Below are 15,814 nucleotides of genomic sequence, written 5' to 3'. Positions count from 1 at the left end.
CGCTTGCAAGGTTGAGCCATTATTTCAGACTCCAACTCTTCTTTTTCACCCTGGACACCCAATTCAGGTATACTCAGCTTAGCTGCATGGGTCTTTCTTTCAACCTCAGCCCATGTTGAGGACTCCAGATCACTGCCTAGCAGACATTCTATAGGAATAGCAGAGGAGCATCATCTTTTGGCCAGTAACCCTCCCCACTGTAAGGACACTATTGTCATGGGATGTACCTTAGCCCAATCATCAGCATCGAGGACTGTGAATGGCTCACCAGTCCGGTATTGCCTTGGGGATATCCTTGGTGATGCTTCCACCTGTATCCCTCAGTGCTGTAACCTTTGCAGCGTGAATCTTTCTGGATTCACTATGCTGTGCATATTCCGCAATCTGGTGGTTTGGTCCGGAATCGTAGTCTTTTTTCTCTCTTTTTTTTTTTTTGTCGTAGCCCAGGTGGGCGTCGACGTCCCACCATTTGGTGTACCTTCGGTGACGTCGGCGTGCTTCCGGCAGAAGCTACCACCCTTGGGCGCCATCTTCAGATTCTTTTTTCCGCCGTTGGGTCTGGATCGTCGCGTGAAGCTCCAGAAGTTTTGGAGGAGAAAAGGAGGAAATACAGCAACTCTTCAACGGTGAAGACCATCAGAGAAGAGACGACGAAGAAAGGAGAGAACTTTGAAATCTTTGACGTCCTTGGAGGAATGCGCACACAGGGGGCTGCCTGAGCGCAGGGATGTACAAGACACCCTTTAAATTCTGCAAGAACTGCCACCACAAGTTCGTGCAGAAGGACCAGCACCTGGTCTGCAACCTCTGCCTGCCAATCGACCACGAGAGCAGAGACTGCAACGTCTGCTCCGTCTTCAAGCCGGAGACACTCCGAGTTCGAGAGAGACAGAGGACAGCTCGCCAAGCCCCGACGCTTTATGAATTGGGCCTCTCCACCGACAACGAGGACAACATCGCCGAAGGCCCAGATGACTTCACGGTCGCAGAGACCGATAAGAAAACGCCTGACAAGGTAGGAGAGTCTACGATCCCGAAAACCCCCACAGGGTCTCGAAAGCCAGAGGCAGACTCTCGAAAGTCTGAGCCCAGAGCCTCGAAAGGAGCACCGGCGCCGAAAAACTCAACGTCCGAAGCTGCATCCTCCAAAAAAGAGCCCAGCGGATCCTCCGAGAAGGACTCCCGGAGGCCGAAGACCAGCGAAAAGCAAAGGTCATCGAAGCAAGCCCCCGAAAAAGGGCCTTCGACTTCGAAGGAAAAGGAGCCGAAGAAAGTTTCGCCGCCGCCGCCGAAAAGAGCAGCCAAAACGCTCGACGACGAGCAGGCCGCAGAGATGCAGAGAAAGAAAAGAAGGCTCGAGGCCGAAATGGAGAACATCCTTCAGAGAAAGAAAGACTTCGATGAAAAGATGAGAAGCTACAAGATCCCCTCGAAGCCGGCACCGGCCGTCGCTGAGGTACAGGAGCTCGAGGAGTTCGACGGCGAAGAGACGCCGAAAACTCCGGAACCCTCGGAGCACGAAGAGGAAGAAGACCTATACTACACAGAAGGGGATTACGGGGAACAGCAGTCAAGCTACGGCTCAGGTTCCTCGACGGCCCAAGACCAGGAATGGCAGGACATCGAGGCAGAGAACCCGGAGGAGGCTGTGGAAACATACCCCTCGAGGCCTTCGCCACCGGATGACATTGGGGCATACAATGAGGTGGTCAGGAAGGCGGCAGCAGCTTATGGAGTCAAGCTGGAAGAGGAGTAGCCAAAAGCAGGCTTCCTGCTCGAGACATTGCTCCCCATACAGACAAGAAGCCAGTTCTTGCCCATGCTCAAGAGTATCACAGACCAGGGGAAGGAAGCCTTCAAGGACCCGGCTACATGCAGATCAGTAACGCAGAGGATGGAGAAGAAATACAAATTCTCCTCCCAAGACCCAGCTTACATCAAGGGATCCGTCACAGCAGATTCAATAATCGCTGCAACGGCCAGGAAAAGGGCAAACGTCCCAACAACATCTGGACCTCCACCTGACAAGGAAAGCAGGAGGATGGATCTAACTGGCAGGAAAATTGAGAGGAACGCCGCAACGCACTGGCGAATGGCGAACTCCAACGCCCTCCTGAATAGGCATCAATACCAGCATTGGGATGATATGGGCCAATTGCTCAAGCACCTCCCGGAACAATACCGTGAAAGGGCATCACACCTTGTGGAAGAGGGGAAAAGCATCGCCAACTCGTGCCTAAAGACAGCCTTGGATGAGGCAGAAACATCCAGCAGACTGATGGCTATAGGCATCACAGAGAGAAGGCAAGCCTGGCTCAGGATCTCAGGCTTCAAGGCTGAGGTGCAGAACAACATCCTGAACACACCTTTCAACGGTGAAACACTGTTCGAAGCCCCAGTTGATGAAAAGCTCACCCAACTGAAGAAGGACAACGAGACGGCAAGGTCCATGGGGGCCCTGCAATTCAGGGGGATGAGGAGGGGCACCCCTACACGGAGGCCGAACGGCAGAGGTGGAAGTCAGCGAGGAGATTCACACCAGAGTTTCCACCAGGGGCAACAGAGTGACAACCAAGGCCACCAGGGCCAGCAGAGGCAAAGCTGGAACTACCAGAGCAGGGGCCAGTCCTTTCGGTCAAGAGGAAATGGACGGGGCCAGAGAAGGAGAGGCGGTGAACAACCCCCCTCTAAGTGACTTCACATGGAAGAAGGTGCTCTCCCACTCGAACCCTCCGGGGGAGGAGCACGGGAAAACAAAGAGGAGAGGGCTAGACGGACAAGACACAAAGGAACATGTGACGCCGGTAGGAGGAAGATTGAGATTTTTTCTCCAGGAGTGGCAAAAAATAACAACAGTCAAGTGGATACTCAACATTATGCAGTTCGGATACTGCATAGAGTTGGAAAAGAGACCAAACAGAAAACCAAAGAAAAGAGAGCACTCGGGAATAGAGCTGAAATTACTGCAAGAGGAAGCTCAAGAACTCCTCCTCAAAGCGGCCATTGAACGGGTCCCTTTCAAAGAACGGAACAAGGGAGTGTACTCAAACTACTTCCTGGTGCCAAAAGTGGACGAAAGTCTAAGACCCATCCTGGACCTACGGTTCCTAAACAAATACGTCAAAACTCAAAAATTCAAAATGACGTCCCTACAAGAGGTCATCCCACAGATAAAGGCCGGGGACTTCTTGTCCACCATAGACCTCAAAGAAGCGTACCTGCACATCCCCATGAACAGGCAGCACAAGCACATGCTAAGATTCACAGTGAACAAGGATCACTACCAATTCACGACCCTGGCTTTCGGACTAAAGTCCGCACCAAGGGTGTTCACCAAATGCCTCGCGGCGGTGGCCGCACATCTAAGAAGGAGGGGGATACACGTGTATCCCTACCTCGACGACTGGCTCGTAAAGGCAAGCTCTTACAATACATGCAAAGATCATGCAGAACAGGTGACAAGAACGCTAGCAAGACTGGGGTTCTCCATACACTGGGGCAAATGCTCGATGGAACCAGAGCAAGTGAAGATCTTCCTGGGAGCCCAGATCGACACCGTCCAATGCAGGGTGTTACCCAGCGAAAAGAGAACCCTCAGCCTACTGAGGGAGAAACGTCACTACCAGAAGGGGCGAGCTCTGACAGTGAGGACTGTGAGCAAGATCTTGGGGATGATGGCGTCATGCATACACCTGGCCCCCAATGTACGCCTACAAATGAGACCACTCCAAGAGTGGCTGCAACAGTAATGGTCACAAGCTACAGGAAGTTGGGAGGATCTAGTGGTTGTAACGCACAGGGTGCAGGAAGAGAAGGTGGTGGACCAAGGAGAGAATAACAGAAGGGAAACCTCTAACACCACCGGACCCAACAGTGACCATCACCACAGACGCATCCCAGAAGGGGTGGGGCGCACACATGAACAGGCTCAGAGTGAGGGGTCTGTGGAGCCCTACAGATGCAGTCAGACACATCAATTACCTGGAACTGAAAACTGTGTTGCTAGCCCTCAAGGCTTTTCAGAAACACCTGTACAACCAGAAGGTGCTAATACAAACAGACAACACCACAACGATGTTTTACATAAACAAACAGGGGGGAACTCAATCGTTCCCTCTGTCAAGCTTGGCACAGGAAATCTGAAAATGGGCTCTACACCACTAAAAATAGACCTGCTAGCCATACACCTGCCAGGGAAGGACAATGTAGAAGCGGATTGGCTCAGCAGGCAGACTTCAGCGTCCCACGAGTGGTAACTCAACAGTCAGGAAACAGAGAGACTATTCAGGAAATGGGGCACGCCAACAATAGACCTGTTTGCAACACGCTGGAATGCAAAATGCCAATACTTTGCATCCAGGCAACCAGAGGCACTGTCACAGGGGAATGCCCTATGGATAGGCTGGTCAAAAACATTTGCCTATGCTTCCCCCCCCCCCCCCCCCGATACCACTGATCCCCAGGGTTCTCAACAAATGCATGAAGAGCAACATGACGCTCATCCTTGTGGCACCACAATGGGCCAGACAGACCTGGTATTCTCAGATAATGGGGATGGCGCAGGGGCCACCCCACAAGTTCTCAAAAAGAAGAGACCTACTCTCCATGGAAAACGGAGAAGTTCTACACCCAGAGCCGGAGAGCCTCAACCTCTCAGCCTGGCTCCTGAGGACTTAGAGTTTGCACACCTAAAACTACCAGAGAGCACCCTGCGGGTGCTGCGAGAGGCAAGCACACGCAAGTGCTATGGGGAGAAATGGAAAAGATTCACTCAATGGTGTTGCAAGAAAAACCTCCATAGGAAACTGACCAAGGAATCCACGGTGCTAAGGTACCTCACGCACCTAATTAAGGCTAAGCTAAGCTCATCCTCGCTGAGGGTGCACCTGGCAGCGATTGTGGCATACACAAGAGAAGAAACAGGGAGAAGCTTCTTTACATCCCAAGTCGTAAAAAGATTCCTAGACGGGGCTAAAAGAATAGCGCCACCAAAGAGAATGCCGCCACCGGCCTGGAACCTAAATGTGGTACTGACGGAGGTCATGAAAGCACCTTTCGAACCCATCGACAAAGCATCACTGCAAATGTTGACGATGAAGACGGCCTTTCTGGTAGCAATCACCTCGCCACGAAGGGTGAGCGAACTGCAGGCACTCACACTGCAGGAACCCTACATCCAGATACACAGTGACAGGGTCGTGATGAGAACAGACCCACACTTCATGCCAAAGGTGGTGTCAAGGTTCCACATGAATCAGAGTATTCAGATCCCTAGCTTCTTCCAAAACCCCACTACAAGCGCTGAGAGGTCGCTCCACACCCTAGACGCAAGAAGGGCGGTGATGCACTACATTGAAAGGACAAAGGATCACAGGAAAACAAAACAGTTCTTCGTATCCTTTGCAAACAGTTACATGGGCAAACCAGTGACTAAAAACACCATAGCTCGATGGATCGCACAGACAATACAATTCTGCCACAAACAAGCTGGCCAGGAGCTAACAGGAGGGGCACAGGCCCACTCCACCAGGAAGAAAGGAGCAACAATTGCTTTTCTGGCCAACACACCAATTCAGGACATATGCTTGGCGGCAACATGGGCTTCAGTGCACACGTTCACTAAGCACTATTGCGTGGATGTACAAATGAACAAAGAAGCACAAGTAGGACAAAAGGTGCTTCAACATATATTCAACAACCAACGCTCATCTTCCACCCAACCGCCACAAAAGTAACGAAAACCGCTACAAAATCTATGCACAGCATAGTGAATCCAGAAAGATTCACGCTGCAAAACGAATAGTTTCTTACCTGTCGGTGTAGTTTTGCAGCTTGAAGATCTTTCTGGATTCACTAGCGAACCCACCCACCTCCGCCAGAAAGATGAGGCTGGAGAAGAAGGTGGAAACACATAGAAAAGAAAGCAAGTTGAAGCTTACAAGATACGTGGAAAGAATTACGTTGAAAAAACGATTAACAAACATAGCCATGGATTCACTACAAAGACAGAAAAGAAAAAAAGACAGAAAAAAGAATCCGAAGATGGCGCCCAAGGGTGGTAGCTTCCGCCGGAAGCATGCCGACGTCACCAAAGGTACACCAAATGGTGGGATGTCGACGCACACCTGGGCTATGACAAAAAAAAAAAAAAAAAAAAAAGAGAAAAAAAAGGACTACGATTCCGGACCCAACCACCATATTGCGGAATATGCACAGCATAGTGAATCCAGAAAGATCTTCAAGCTGCAAAACTACACCGACAGGTATGAAACTATTCGTTTCACTCAATTAATATGTGGATGTTTGTATTTCTCCACGTTACTGTGATAGACATCCCGGCCAGCTATATCTACCCCACCCTCAGACTTGAGTTGCCTCAATGAGCTCTCTAAAATGGTCAGGGCTCACCTGGGATCCCATCTGGAGACATACCACTGCATTTACAGCAGGTGCACTAGAGGCATTATTTTTGTTGGGACAACTGAGGTCTCCAGCACAGTATCCATTGGCCTTACCATCAAAACACCATGCCTTTTGGGGATCCCAGTTCTTACCCTGGCACCCACACTTGGACTGTGTATGGTTTCGAGGCCCACCCTCCTGAACAGGTTTTTGGGGGCATTTAGAGGACGCTGTTTTTGTCTTTTGTTTGATCACCACCTTTCCCTTGGTGTGGCTTAGCGGCCCCTTTCTTTTGGTCTTCATCCCCACCCACCACCAGTGGTAGTTTTGGTCACTCGTCTTGACCAAGTGGTCTGCCTTCTTCCTCAACTCTTGAGGAGAAAGTGGAGCTAGTTCTACCGGGTACTTCTCAGGAACATAACTACTCAACAGATGCTCTTTCATAATTAAATTATAAGGCCTGTCATAGTCGTGCACATTGCTACCTTTCAACCAGCCACCTAGTGTCTTCACTGAAAAATCTATTGTTTGGTGTGTAGTCCAAACTCCTCACACCCACCCTAGCATCCCCCACCCCTGAAAGGCTGACACACCATGCATTGTCTGTAGTAATGGGAAAACATATGCAGTGGTCTGGGGCTGAGTCAGAGTATCTGCTTTGTAATACTACCATTCACCATACTATCCTAAACAAGAACCAGTAAAAAGAAAAGGAGGAGTAAACACATGTAGAAAGAGAAAAAAGTGAAAAAAGTGAGGCATAAATAAGAACCATATCTAGAGAGATCCCACAAACTGTCCTTTACACTTAGTATAGTCAGCCTATTACATAGGGGAGATCCCTCTCCAAACTACCAGTATTAATTTACTAATTTCCTGCAGAAATTACTTTTGATTGAATTTCAGACATGAAAAACCATGTCCTGTCCCACAAGATCACTTTCAAGCATGCTGAATTTAATAAAAAAAAGCCTAGGCAAAAGGTTTGATTAGTTGTCGCATACGCCATCTCCTCTCACCCGTTGTAGGGCAAAAGTCAGGCCTGACAAAGAAGGAACAATGCCCAACTGTGCGCTCAGCCTCTGTCCTGGCTTGCTCAAATATCAACTGTCTCAAGAGGACATTCCCTATGTAAACAAGTATGGCCCCTGGTTTCTTATTTTCCTCAATCTGTTGTTTCTGTACAAAGGGAAAGCGAGGGGCCCTTTGGACTTCTTTGGCCCAGTTCCATTCCTCTGGTTTGGGAAATGCCTGATGAAACGTATCAACCGTAAACTCACAAACATCCGATCCCTCTTTTCCTTCTGGAACACCAAGCACCCGTAGATTGTAGTGCCTTTGTCGATTCTCCTGATCCTCCAGTTTCTACTGAATGTCAATTAATTGGGATTTGTGGGCTTTCACAGGACCACGGGCTCCCACAACATCAGTTTCAAGAGCTGTATCTCTTGTTTCGAGATCAGTCAAATGCTCAGATATAGCATCACATGATTTGGCTCCCTTACGCACAGGCCAAACCAGAGTTCAATGTAGAGCCCCCTCTGTTCGCCTCAGGTAATTATGGGGTGATAGCATAGTTTACCATGCCCGTTACTCCCGGTCGCCACACTTTGATGCTCGACTTCAGTACAGTCCTTTGTCAGGGTTTCCAGTGTACCCAATAGTTTCTCACTGCTTAAAGGACTCCCCACAGCTTTCTCTGGTTGCTTTGGACCTCTGCAGCGCTCCTTGATCCTCAAAGCATTTCCAAAACTGAAGAGGCAACTGAGCAGTGAGATGCCAGAGGCAAGCCTCCCCCATCTTCTCGGCCAAATCTCTCCACGTCCCAGGTGGTAGATGCTCCCCGCTCTGCCGAGCCTCCACTCTGGAACTGCCAGTGGGTATGCTTTCATCGAGGCACCTTTTCCCTTCTGGCTGCTGGCCGCTCCAACTCCGGAAGCTTTTGGGCCCATTCTGACCCTCAGTTTGCGTCCTCCACTAGAGCTGCGGTCGCAATGTATCGCCGTTGCAGCTAATAGGCGCTGACAAGCAGACACAAATTCTCAGCAACAATCTATCTCTACACCTCTTGCCAGTGAGCTTACCAAACAAAGTGTCATCTTGACACATCTTCATCACAGCCACCACCAGCATACTCCAACAGGTTTTTCTTGATTTTCCTTCCCCATCTCTTATAGCCAGTACTCCACTTTGTCTGGCAGCTATTCAGAGAGCCGTGTTGCGGCTACATCAAGCAGCCACCCTCTTGCCTCCACACCCTACCAGCTATTTTCTTTTCTGTAGACAGGAGTTTAGCTTCTAACACTATGCTCTTGGCTTGTTTCTGGACATCTGCATCTACAGTATCTATCACATCTGAGGCACTACTAGGAGTGCTCTCAGTGGTATTGCTTTCTGAAGAACTAGTGGTGGAGTCAGTGTCAACTTCATCCACCTCTGGGTTCTCTTCCTTTTCACCAGTGAGGGTTCCTTTACTTGCTAGAGTCCTGTCACTTTATGACAGCAACTGGTGCAGATGGGCTTCTGTGGGTCTAGGCTCCAAGGCAAGTTTCGATGCTTTGCAGAGCTGTTCAAGTTGGGCAACCTAAGGTGCTAAGAGTGTACCAGGTTGAGCTTCTGGGAAGGCCCTGCCTCAGGCATGGTTTTAAAGTAATTAGGGACCTTTTAAGAACTTACAAAAATATTACATACTTTCTAAAGGCATAACTGACATTACTACCTTTTAACTTCTAAACAGTTTTACTGATGGGCTTCACACAAGGCCCTAGCAGTTCGTTTAAACCAATTTAAATTAAAAAAAAGCTAAAATTGATAAAAAAAATGTTTTTAGCTAATGACAATTTTGGATCCCTTAGTGGAATCACTTGTTAACCAAGTGTTACAGCAGATGTCAAGTCTGGTCTCCCACCGCTGCACCACCAATGTAGGTAGCTGGCTCTTTCAAAATGAGATATTTCATGCAGAGTCCAGGGGTTTCCTTAAAAGTGGACATGGGCTTGCTCTAGCAATCCCAAGGTGCTCTTCTATGGGTAGTGTGGTTGAGCTGCCTCCCCTCTCACGAGAGAAGGCAGAGCACCTAGACAGGCAGGAAATTAGCTAGTCAGGTAGGCATGTCCACCCCCAGGCTAGTACCACCCCTAAGGTGACCTAACTTGATGTGGGTTTGACTTTTCAGAAGTGGACATCTTTGTATTGGCACAGTTAGGAACTCTAGGACAGGGTTATACCCACTTCCTACAAGAGTGGTCATACAGGGGGCGTAGTCACCCCAGGGGTCAGTAGCTCATTGGCTACCACCCTACACTCACCTAAATTCGGTATTTAGGGCAGCCCCTAGCACCAGGAAATCAGATCCTGCTGACCTGAAAGACGAAGGACATGAAGAGTTGCACCCTGCAAGAACTGAAGACCCAGCAACTGACCTGGCACCAACCATGCCAGCCTGCCTGCTGACTTCGACAGTTGCGCCAAAAGACGACTTGTCCTGCAGCTGCTGAGTCCCCAAAGCCCGGGAGACCTGCCAGCACTTCACCCAGGAACCAAGACCTCCTGAGAAGTAGAAAACCCCGTTACCTGCAACCTGCAGGCACCCAAAAACTCCTGTGCGGACTGAGTGACTGCAGAGAAACCACTGCACCCATCTCTCAGAGCACAATTTGAAGTGGACCAATGTTGTCCTTGTGGTCCTCTAGAGACAGAGTCCACCATGGTTTCTCCCCCAGTGAACTCTCCGATGTGGCCTGCAGCCACTGCATGCAGGCCCCCTTTGTCGCGTATGCTTCCAGTAAGGAAAACCTGGTGCCTAAAGACACATCTGCACTCGTTGCTCTTGGGCCGTGGAGAAGAGGACCAAAGGTGTCCCTGCATCCCAAGCATTCGGAGGCCTGACCCCCCCTGTTGGTTCAGCCTGACTAGCCTCCCAGTCCGTGCCTGCATCCCCTTTATGCGAAGACTGTTCGTCATAGAGTAACATTGGGCACCAAACGCTGTTTTGCACCCCAGCGCTCGTCCGCCCTAGTGTAGCTGGTGGTGTTCTGTTGGTGCAACTTTGTACTTTGCCCATCACTCACCTTAAATCCTGGAGATTGGTCTCGTAAATTGCTGTACTGCATTGACTTTCTCTCATAGGATAACATTGCATCTTCTAAAAATTGCACTGTCGACTATTTAATCTGAAAAGATTTTCTCTTTAAAAACTTACCTGAATCAAATTGTTTCTGGTGCCTACACAAATATAAAGATATTATTTTTTATAAATTGATGTGGATCTCCTTAGTGAGATGTCTCATTTATTGACTAGTGTGTCTATTTTCAGATATCTTGCACTCCTCCAAGATAGCAAATTTGCATTTTCAAAGGCGAGAGCTTCTTTGAAACTTGCTGGCCTAGGAGTGCTATTCAGTAGGTAATCCCAAGGGAGGGCGTGTGAAATCCCTCTTCCTGTGCAGGCTTTGTTTTTGACCTGGGATGAAAGGTCCTCACCTGGGAGGTCAGAAATCTGTCTGACAGAGACCTATCAGCCAACACCCCAGAGACTGATAGGTTTTCAGGGGGCCCCTCTAAGGTGCCCTGTGGGTGCATGTATTAATAATGCAACACTGGAATCAGTATGGGTTTAAAAATACGAGATTTTTGAAACCAAACATCTCTATTTTCAGGGACCCCATCATGTAGCTGGGGCACTCGTTTTCACCAGTGTCCAGGATATGGGTTAAAATGGCTTCCCTGATCACTTGTACTGGCAGCAATGTAACTGAGCAGTACAGGGTCAAATCTGTTCATCCCTTACAGGTAACAGAAGACTTCCTACCTTAGGGTTTTAGGGCCTGTTGTAGGGGTGACTTACAAATATTACATGCAGTGTTAGGGGGCATGGCACACATGGGATATGTGTCATGTTGAGTTTTCACTTTTTTCTGCACCAAAACATACCACCTAAGATGACAGCCCTGCAGGAGTTTGGTGAGGGATACCTTAGGGTGACAATTTGTGCTGCAGCCCTTGGGGGACTAAAGGTAGTTCCAATTGGAGAAACAATTGTACAGTTTTGGGGGTTGGCAGGATCCCAGTTCACTTCCAGTCAAAATTACTTAAAATACCAGGCAAAAAGTGGGGGTGACCATGCCAAAAAGGGTCATACACTTACAAATTTCCGGAGTAGAGTATTTCCATTTTCATTATATGTAAATATGACAGTAGAAAGAACTTTGTATGTCTGATTGTTTTTAAGTATTTTTCCGATAAACACATGGACAATAGCCATAAAAGATCTAGAAAATTATAAGCGATGAGAAAATATCATGCTCTGGCCCACTTTCTATACATTAAAGACAAGGTGAAAAGGTTATTACATTTTTATATACAAGTAGCCACTGTATTGAGCTTCAGTAAATCAGAATACAAAAATGTTTGTTTGAACACAGGTATGCTGGAGATTAAGCATCTTAAAAGAAGATCAAAATTAAGATTATCCAATAAATCTGTTAGAAACAAATAATACATGTCAGTCATATAGTTTAAGCTTTCCAAATTTCCAGAATGGCAATAAGAATGTTGGAAGTTGTTAAAATGTAGTTTCTTTGGATCGTTAAATGCTCTTTACTTCTACTGATTATGAGGTTCTCTCTTATTTACCTCTATTAGAATCCCAGAGATTTTGTGGGGGAAGGGAGATCTACAGAAAGAACCATATGCTAGAAGAAAAATTAAGAAAATAACTGATAAGGAGTTATATGGAATACAGAAAAAAGGGATTTGTGGTCTTCTCTTGCTCACCATTTTGCTTTCTTCTTTTCTATTGTCTCACTCTTTGTTTTTCTGTCTCCCTGATTCTCTTTAGAGATTCATTTGCTAGGTTCATACGATTTTCCTTCACTGGTCCCTCATTTCCAATTCCATTGAAAAGTGGTGTCATGATTGCTAGCATAGAAGTTTACAGTGTGCTTCTGAAGGGTGATTCAGCATTTGGTGGCCTGTACATTAGGGAACTGGTGTTTCGGAAATGGCGCAGGATTAATTTTTAACCAGATAACATTCATACAATTAGGAGTGCAATACTGTCATAGAACCACCATATTTTCTAAATGACTACTTCCTTTTGCCCACACTAAAACCTTGGAAAGATGAAAGGTAGCAACTTGGCATTAGAGTTACACTACTACTTTATGTAAGCATACACCAGGTCTCCAATACTGGGCTTTCACTGAACATATGTGTGCATTTGATTAGAGTGATCTCAGTTCATTTCAACTGATACAAATGGACTCACAGAACTAATTACATTTTGGAAAAGAGAAGGTCTGAAGGGTTTTTTAACCTGGGAGTTTTCATTAATTAGCTTCATATTCCCAAAAAAATAGTAATTTACCATTTACCATATTTAGAACTGCACAGGAGTGAAAGAGAAATATTTGTTACTTCCACAGGAAAAGTGAGAAGTTAAGGAAACACAATAATACCTATGAATTATGTTGATAAGAAGTGTGTAATCCTGAAGGAAATCATCAGCTTGAAGTCTGCTGCCATTTCTAATTCCAAATTCTGAAATGTTCTTGTTGTTATTCCCTAGAAGAAAAATATAAATGACAAGAACTCAATCCCACCAAGTTGATTTATGTCTTGGAAAGTGAACAATAAAAATAAGTGTCATCACCACAGTAGCTCCACAAGGATACATCAGAAACGATGGTTCATCAGTAAGACAAGAAACGTGAATGGTTAGAAACAAATAGTGTCTCTGTGTGGTGGTGGGGGGGGGGGGGGATTAAAGTTGTGTGACCACCAATGGCATAGAACTGGAACAACAATATTATGGGCTGACCATTACATAATTGTCACTAAAAGGCAACTAGACAATGCCCCGCACAAGACCAAAGATATTTGAACATTTTGCACAGGCCTAGGGCGCTGAGGAATGACACAATTTCAAAGCAGAAGTGCTGGTCAGCACTAAGTGACTTATTAAACAACAAATATTACAAATATGTGTTCACATTTAGCCCATCCTGTTCTCAGACTTCACCCATTATGCTTGACCAACGTAGTATAGATTACTTAAGTGAATATTGCATTCCTAATCGGTCATTCACCTATACTATAGGGTTATTCCTGTTTCAATTGAAGTAGTCAGAGTCGTCTACCACTAAGAATTCTTAAGCCCACACTGCTTAGAGCTGCACTTAGATGGCAATCCGAACAAGGACATCAGCTTTACTAAAAGTTAATTACACTCCAACTATCAAAATATGAAGAGGAAAAATAATGATTGAGGACTAAACCAGTCTCACTCTTTTCAGCCACAAACGCTCATCCACTGCTTCGCTCTGCCATAATGTAGAAGATTAAAAATCATTCCGTTAGAGCTTGAAGGCAGAGAGGGGTGCAGAGGATGCACAAGAAAGCAAGAAGTGGGAGCAGCATAAAAACAAGAAGGCAGCTTTGGTAAACAAAAGTTACTGAGTAATGCCTGGCCCAAAAGGGGTCCAAATGAAAACTGGTCTCCAAAGATTTACGTTAGCAAAATGTGGTAGAAGCTCAGTTAGCACTCCTATATATAATAACCAAATGCAGTTGTCATTGGAAACCAAATAATGTCACCTTGGCCTTAGAGGCTCCTTGGATGATTAAAGTAGCTTACCAAATCTTCAAGCGCAAGGCAGTTGAATGAAGAGCGCTTTAGAATAGGAGAGTGCAATTTAGGATAGAAAAATCTAGCAAGCGGAATATGTGGCCCAAACACCTCTTAAAGGACAACAGCTTTTCCTCAAACCCTGTTCAGAATGAAGACTATTGAATTATGACAAAGCCTCGTGTTGTTTTTCAGGGCACACACCTAGCAAAGATAGCCGAGAAAGAGGGGTGGTATAGGGAGTGGAATGGTTGATTTGAACAGCCAATCATAGTGACAGATGTGAGCACTGAAACGTCTTGGGTAAATACTACAGGCGCATAGGTCGTTAAGACATCCATGGGCCCAAGGAGGTCCAGGAGTCCAAGAGTCCGCAGCACTAGACAATGAGTCAAGCACTAGCCTGTTCAGAGGTTCTAGATTCTGCCCGTCTAAGAAGTCAAAATCTTTAACTTGTCCTTCTGCAGGAATCTGTTCATGTAGTGCAAGTCGAAGATCAGGACTGAGCACTTTGGTGGACTGATGCACATTTGTCCCGCATATGAGCACGAGTAGGAGATCAGCACAGCTTGCCTCAGATGCCGGCGAGTGTAAGCTTTCCAAGTTTCAGTATGGAATGGAGTGGAGTTTGCTCAGAGGAGTATAGCATTCTATGAGAGCTCGGATTTCTGGTGACATTTGAAGTGCAATTGCTAGAAGCTCGATATTGACCAGACAAGAGCCAGCTGGATAACTTGCATCAGTAAGAGGATGGTCAATGTCTGTGTCTCAGAGCTCTTTGCAAAGGTCAATGGAATAGTCTAAATAGCTGAAGTGGAAATGCTGCAGCCCTGAGAGGATTTATTTTGTTTGTTTTCTGGAAAAAAACCTGTGTAACTGATAGCTGTCTCCTTATTATAACACGCCACATTATATAGGCTCATCGGCCTTTGAAATTACTATGGACAGGAGTTTGCCTTACCAACAGGCCCACAGCTATGCTGTTTATTTAGTCTACTCCTTGGTTGATTCATTTTCATCACTCCCCATTTGCAGACAAGGATGAATATTTTAGTAACAATGGCTCTGAGGCAGCTATAGGGGAGAACAAAAATAGGCAGTACTGTGTGGGACTATGAGAGGAACAAAAACAAAGGGCCTTTGACTGGGACTCAAATTATGTAGATGGATTAACACAATATTCCACCAAACCTCTTCACTAGCACTCTTGGTGGCGTGAAGAACAAGTTACTTACCTTCGGTAACGATATATCTGTAACAAACAGTAGTTAGTATTAGATTCCTTACCTTAGAATATCCCCAGGCGTCAGTCTGGATCCGGAAACTTTTGCGTAGCAGTACCCCTGCGCGTCGGTAGGCGTCGTCTGCAGGCGTCCCCTGCGGCTCCGCGTCCGTCGTCGGCGTCGTGCGCCGTGATGACGTCGCTGGAGTATATAGACGCCGCCTCCGCGCGCTGACGTCAGTTCTTTGTACACAGCTTTTCTGCGCCAGAACACGCAGAGCCGTGTGAGAACCAACACTGGTGCCATTGGAAACTAGGGCCCTGAAAGGGATGTCCTTAACCCTAGGTATCAGTTCGCAGAACGGGGAGGATGGGTGGGGCGGTAAGGAATCTAATACTAACTACTGTTTCTTACAGATATATCGTTACCGAAGGTAAGTAACTTGTTCATCTGAAAGAAACAGGTTAGTATTAGATTCCTTACCTTAGAATAGATACCCCAGCAATACCAACCCCGGTGGTGGGTCTGCGAACCAATACAAACCTACACCAGGAAGTCCTGG

At 46.8% G+C, this 15,814-nt stretch overlaps 1 protein-coding gene across 1 annotated transcript in view; it reads right to left on the bottom strand.

The window, feature by feature from the left end:
- UBA2 (ubiquitin like modifier activating enzyme 2) overlaps positions 1-15,814 on the bottom strand; it is a 184,051-nt gene that overhangs the window by 38,911 nt on the left and 129,326 nt on the right. The window contains exon 15 of the mRNA XM_078671223.1: positions 12,861-12,966. Coding sequence (XP_078527349.1) covers positions 12,861-12,966 — 106 coding nt within the window. The remainder of the gene's footprint in view (positions 1-12,860; positions 12,967-15,814) is intronic.

This window comes from Lissotriton helveticus, chromosome 12 (genome assembly GCF_964261635.1).
Source record: "Lissotriton helveticus chromosome 12, aLisHel1.1, whole genome shotgun sequence".
Taxonomy (NCBI): domain Eukaryota; kingdom Metazoa; phylum Chordata; class Amphibia; order Caudata; family Salamandridae; genus Lissotriton; species Lissotriton helveticus.
The sequence above is the reverse complement of the archived record's forward strand: the minus strand, read 5'-3'. Positions and strand labels throughout refer to the sequence as shown.